Consider the following 6,598-nt stretch of genomic DNA (forward strand, 5'->3'; position numbering starts at 1 on the left):
TCTCTCATTCTTCGTTTTTTTTTCTCTTCTCTCTTTCCCTCTATGTTTTATCTAAAGAAGCCCAAAAATTCTAATGTTTCAATGTGTTTTCAGAAAAGTTCAGATTCCTAGAAAATCTGATGTATGTATGTGTTCTTGAAGATACGATGTTCTTGATAATGTGTTTGTGTTCATAAGATGATCTCATGAGAGAGAGATCTTTTTCTAAATTTTAATTAATGAAAAACATTTGAATTAATATATATATATATATATATATATATATATATATATATAATAGTTTTTTTATTTGACAATACCAATAGAAAAAACCAATTTTGAACCATGGTTTTTTTTACCAAAAACATACAAATTTGCGGACCAAAGGATATTTTTGTAATTTTGTCCATTTTTTTTTCTCTCAAAATCACGCCTCCAATTACCTTTCTTCTCATCAAAGAGCCTTTATTCTCATCAAGGCGCACACACAAACCTCCATCGATCTGTCGAAGTTGTGTTCCCTCCCCGCCGTCGCAGTCGTCGGCCTCCTCTCCGCCTCCAGCTCCGACTGCTACGCCACAGCACCTCCGGCTCCACCTCCGACTGCTACGCCACAGCACCTCCGACGACTTCTACAACGACGTCTACAGGTAATATCACGCCTTCCTGATCTTTATTCTCATCGAAGCACACACACAAATAACTTCTAAAATCAGTGATTACTCAGATGTACTATCGTTTTCTGTTACTGATGATTTTTGCAAGTTTATGTTTCCCTGAATTCGGTGAATTTTTTCTTTTATTTTTTCTGAAATCAGATGGTGTATAGTTTTATTCAATCGCGGGTTTCGTTTTTTCCTTCGTTTTTGCTGTGAAATCTTGTTTCGTTTTGTTTTCTCTTGGATTTTTCTGAAAATCTTGCTGATTTCTTGTTTCTCTTAGTTTTTATTGTGAGATGTTGCTGAAATATGTGAAAAACATTGCATTGAAGTCTTGATTTGTGTTGTTTGTCTTGTTTTTCTACTTTCCAACAACAACATATGAAGTATTTTTTTTCTTTTGATTTGTTGTTTTTCTGAAGTGTTGTTATTATGAATTCCGAAAAATCTGTGAAATCGATTATTAACATGTTATGGATTCACTAAATGAAAGTATGATGCTATATCTTGAACGGGCGGTGTCTATTAGTGGAGAAGATTTCATACCAGGCATTCATTAACATCATATTTATTATGGATTGAAGTAAAGAAATTATGGTTAACACAGAAAGGATATTTTGGGGAATAAGTGAAAATTGACAGGATTTTAGGTGTTTATCAGAGCATAATTAAAAAGTAAAAACCAAATTCTTTTTTTCTTTTAAAAAAGCTTTTTGCTCTTTGTTGTAATAAATCATGATTGGTGATCATGCCAATCTGATGATTGGCATATGAAGTTAATTTGCAGTTGGGTTGTTCTTGTTATTCAAACAACAAACACTAGTTTCATGTTTCCATTGGAATCTTCATTGCAGTTGCCACATGAAGCTAATTTTACGCCCATGGCATTTTCATTGGCAGATCAAAGCTTTTGCTGAAAAGTTTTGAATGCAGCAGGTAGTGGTAAGTGATGTTTGTTCTTGATCCTTATTGTAAAGCTCTTTGTTATTCATTACACTTGGAATGCTCTAAAAATCTGTAGCTTAAATATATATAATGGTAGATAAAGACAAGTATATGATTGTTGGAAAATGTTGATCAAGAAGAGTCTTATGCCAATTTAGATTTTGTTCATAGCCCAGTTTAGTTTTTTCTCTGTATGTTTATGATATTATTTTACTATATACATTTATAATTGAAGGGAAATTCAGAAATTGTTTTTTTTATTGTTTCTTTGTTGAAACTTTTTGACTTGTAACTATGCCAACACCCTTTTTTATATAAAGTTTAACCATGAAATGGAAAATGAGACTATTAAAATTCACATAGAAGCATGCGGAAATTGAACTAGAAGCATATTAGAATATTTTGTAACATGTCATCTCTTGGATTACATAATATAATAGGTTTAAATGTAAGAAGTTGATTCGGTTGATTTCTAAACATTAAAGCTGAATTTAGCCAAAAAAAACAACATATAAAGGTAAAAGGGTAAATGTCACTGTCGCCCTATGAAGTTCCATGATTTGGTTTAAATGGTCCCTTTTGTTTTTTTTTTTTTGGCATTTAAGGGGAACAAAATGTAGTTTTGCTGACTCTTCAAGCCATTCTATAGAAAAAGAAGGGGTAAGCCGGTTAACCCCATCCTACTAAGCATTTTTTTTAAGACACCTCATGTTAATTATTGACACGTCGAAAGATTCATTGCCACATCAATAAATGAGGTTTTGACCTAGTTAACCCTTTTGTAAATAAGTCATTCACCCATCATTATCTTCTTCCCCTTTCTTCTTCTACCTTTTCTCTCCTAATCGATACCATGGTCGTGTATATGAAGATAGATCTTCATTTTGCTGGCATTTTTACTAGGTATCCTGCAATAAGTTACTCAGATGGAGCCGAGCAACGCTTTGAAGATGTCGATTTTGCAGGAATGGATGTTAAAGAATTTCTACTGTTCATTCAAAGATTCGCGAACGAAGAATGTGTGAATGTATATTTTTGCATGCCAGATATAGAGTTTCCTGAAGGATTGAGGATAATAGCCATCGAGAAAGATTACCAAGAGTTCATATAAGTTGGGTACGACAGCGGATGTGTAATCCAAGCTTACATGGATCATCTTGGTTCTAATGTCCGTCAATGGATACTGGATGATGAAGCTGAAGTTTGCAGTCCTCCTGAAGATAAGATGTCGGGTGTAGGGGGGAATAACGAGGACTTGCATAACCTGGGACCTTTTTAGAACGAGATTGATGACTTGCAAGGTAATGTACATGATGATCTTGATTCCACTCCTATGAATAAGACCATAAATGATGTTTTTTTGAGCAAGCTATGCTCCAAAGTGCAGTCAATCTCATTAAGTCCTCCTGATGAGGAGGTATATTTTCTTATGGATGCCAATGACACAAATGTTGAGGAAGTGACAACCTATAATGAAAATGTTAACTGGAAAACACAAAAACCTGTGTTTCTGCCATTCTCTCCCCACAATCGCAAAAAATTGTGCGTATGTCATTGAAGTTCATCCGGTCTCGAGAATTTAATGAGATCGAATCTGGTGACGGTGGTGGGGTAGCCATCTCGTGAAAGGGATTGTCTCCTTATCGGTAATTGTTTGGCCGAAAATAGGTATAATGTATTAGGGTTTGTTTTATTAAACCCTCCCTTTTATATATATTGGGACCACAATGACCCTTAGGGACCAAGCAACCGATTCGACTCAACTCGGTGACGTGTAGGGCGAATCGACTCCGAATGAACTCATTACATGACTTGGAGTGTGACTAGGCTAAGAAACCTGTTATAACAGGTCATTGGACTACTTTAGCCGGTAAAACTACATTTTGTTCCCCTTAAATGCCAAAAAAAAAAACAAAAGGGACCATTTAAACCAAATCATGAAACTTCATAGGGCTATAGTGATATTTACACAAGGTAAAATGGTCATTTTTTTCATTTAGTACCATGGGACATTTTACCGAATTAGGGTTTGCAAAAGGGTTTGGTTATATCATGTATATGCTGATCGTGATTAAAACGTTACAGGGGAAAGACGATATCTCCAATTTTGGTTCTAAAATGGTGGAGCCTTCTGTAATTTCGAATGCAAGATTTACATATGTGCATGATTATCACAAGTTTCTTCCTCTCCAAGCCGTTGACACCCACCATATTGTCGCTCAGAAAAGTGTTGTGAAGCCAATTGTCATATACCTCTTTGTGATACTTCTCGTAGCGTATGCTGCCTTTCTCCATTTCGATCAGGTATGATTAATTATCTAATTAGTAACCGTACTTTTTGAGTTTCATGTCCTATATGTGCTTGTAATTTCTTCCCAATTTTGAATCTAATGTGATCTACTAGTCATATATGTTGAGTTTTTGTGTTGTATGTGTTTATGAAAAACTGATATGATAAATGGGGTTATTGATTGTGTATCTTTACATTTCATACTTCTACTTTACAACGATCACAATGGTTTTTCCTCATCTACAGGGAAAACCAGTCACGATTGTTTTATGGTGCCTACTTTTTGGTCTTCTCTTGGTCAAATTGTTTATTTGGAGACCAATTGTGAAAGGTGAGATCCCTGCAACCATATTAAATTAGGTATCCTTTCAAACATATATCAACCGTTAAAACTTAAAAAATAAAATAAAAGACATCGTGTAATATTAATTTGAAATACATTTTTTTTTTTTGGTTTCAGAGTCCGTGATAATCATGCCTTCTTTTGGAGTCCAACTTGAAACTCATTATGGAAGGTACTCAACTTATCCCAACATCTATAAAAAAAACTCACTTATGAAAAAACAAGTTGTACTGCATATGATTGAGACTGATGTCGGTGAGACAAATTGCAACCTTTTGTCCCATCCATAAAGGTCAAAAAAGGTGGGACAGTGGATCTCTAGTCCGTGCAAAAGACGTAAATACCCTCATCATCATTGATTTTTTTGTTTTGTGTATGAGTATAGTGGAAAGATAAGGCGATGCTTTATTCCTGTAAGCAAGATTCTTAAACCGGTGCTGAATGAACATGTTACTCCAGTTACTTGTTGGTGGTGCTTATCTCTCCTACTACGTGACCAAGATGAACTTACCTTAGTTTTCAAGGTAATTACTTCATAACTCTCATTAACCATTAATGATAAATGCAAGAAATAGCAACAAATTTTCATAATCATAATCTATCAATCGGAATGCTATCTACTTCTTTTAATCCAACTTTACCCCTTTTTTACTTGCATGATGCAGAAATTCCATCCACCCTTGAAAATGTTGGTACCCATATGGAAAGCTTTATGTGATGCCACTGAATGTAAACAAAGCTCTGAGGTGTTTCAAGAAGAAGAGTAAGTTGGTGGTTTATCATAACACAATTACCTTTTGGTTCCTTTCTCGTGTTCAAAGGCTTAAAACATGTACATGTTTCATGTCAAAAGTTGAACTTTTGGTCTTTTTGTATCATGTTTTATAATTATAATCAAGAACCCTAAAAAACAAAACACGAGGTGTTATCTTATAGCCAATTTTATATCAACAATGTTCGAGATGTTCTTGCAATTTGGAGCATGACTTATTTTCATTTCTCTCGATCACTTGATATTTATCAAGCCTTATTTTGATTTGTGTTTTGTACATTTAGTCCCCTTAATTTAATAATATTCCATTTCATTTTTGATTTTTTTTTTCACTAATTAAACAATTGTATCAAATTTTTGTTAATATATGACGCATTGTAAGGTATTTAATTATTTAATCTTAATACCCGGTGGTATATCTTTTAGAATCATTTCGTATTCAAATATGATTTGTGTAAAAAAAAAAAAAAGTTTGAATACATGGTTGCATAGAATATTTTAAATAGATAAAAGATAATAATGTCAAAAGTAATAAGTTATTTAAAATAATAAATACTGCCTGCTGGACGATTTCAAAGACCCATCATGTAGGTGGTGAATAGAAGGAGCATTTGAAAATGTAGGTCAAAATCTACAATATATATTTTGTTTTAATCTCATTGCACAATATTTTTGATGACACAAATTGTTCATCGGTGTTGTGATAGAATTCTTTTTTCTTTGATTATATAGGAAGTTAAAATTAGAAAGTATGAGATAATGTGAATATACGTAAAAATATTTACAAGTAGATGACGAGTTATTTTCTTTGAAGTGCAAACAATCCCTACTTATAGACTAACTTCTATAATCAATTAAAACAATAAATACAGCTCTCTCCGGATCTGGATTTTTTTTTTTTTTTTTTTTTTTTTTTTTTTTTGAAGTTTTGAAATGTGATTATATGATGTTTATAGTTATAAAATAAAAAAATATTGAAAATTGTTATAATTATTATAAAGTTAATATTTCATAAATGAAATATTATTTAATATAAAATAAATTAATTAAATGTTTACAAAATGCAATTTTAATCCCTTAATTTAATATAATCTATCATATACAATCATTCTGTTTTGAAATGATATTTTTTATTCTTTTACTACTTTTTAAAATATTAATTTCACTCCTCGGTCTTCAACTTTATAAGATGTTATTTTTACCCATTCTTTGTCTAGATTTTCGTATTTATCCCCGTCCATGTAGTGTGTGTCTATATATATATATATATATATATATATATATATATATATATATATATATATATATATATATATATATATATATATATATATATATATATATATATATATATATATGATTTTTACTCCTCTATTTTGAAAAATGTATTTTCCACCCCTCTTTGTTTTTAAAATGTTATTTGGACATGGATATTTACAAAGAAACCCTCCTAAAATGATCTAAATTTGTAGAAATGAAACTACTGCCACCCAAGAAAACATTTTTTTTTGCATTTTTTTCTTGAATTACACAATATTAATTAAAACCAAGGTTATCAAGATCGGGATCCTATCTAGGATCGTTTTTGGGTTTGCAAAATCGGGATCGTA

At 32.0% G+C, this 6,598-nt stretch overlaps 1 protein-coding gene across 3 annotated transcripts; it reads left to right on the top strand.

Annotated features, from left to right (window-relative positions):
• Positions 1 to 423: 423 nt before the first annotated feature.
• LOC145006136 (phosphatidylinositolglycan-like protein) lies at positions 424 to 5,265 on the top strand. Of its 3 annotated transcripts, none has more exons than XM_078965233.1 (7): positions 424 to 629; positions 1,493 to 1,580; positions 3,669 to 3,887; positions 4,120 to 4,204; positions 4,334 to 4,388; positions 4,602 to 4,740; positions 4,882 to 5,265. In XM_078965233.1, the coding sequence occupies exons 2-7, from the start codon at positions 1,566 to 1,568 to the stop codon at positions 4,981 to 4,983; spliced, it is 615 nt and encodes a 204-aa protein (XP_078821359.1). In that variant the 5' UTR covers positions 424 to 629; positions 1,493 to 1,565; the 3' UTR covers positions 4,984 to 5,265. The 3 variants fall into 3 exon arrangements, with proteins under 3 accessions (XP_078821359.1, XP_078821360.1, XP_078821361.1); XM_078965234.1 differs by having other exon boundaries at positions 1,539 to 1,580; XM_078965235.1 differs by lacking the exon at positions 424 to 629 and adding an exon at positions 2,487 to 2,884.
• Positions 5,266 to 6,598: the final 1,333 nt, after the last annotated feature.

Source organism: Lactuca saligna, chromosome 7 (assembly GCF_052625555.1).
Source record: "Lactuca saligna cultivar CGN05327 chromosome 7, ASM5262555v1, whole genome shotgun sequence".
NCBI classification, from domain to species: Eukaryota; Viridiplantae; Streptophyta; class Magnoliopsida; order Asterales; family Asteraceae; genus Lactuca; species Lactuca saligna.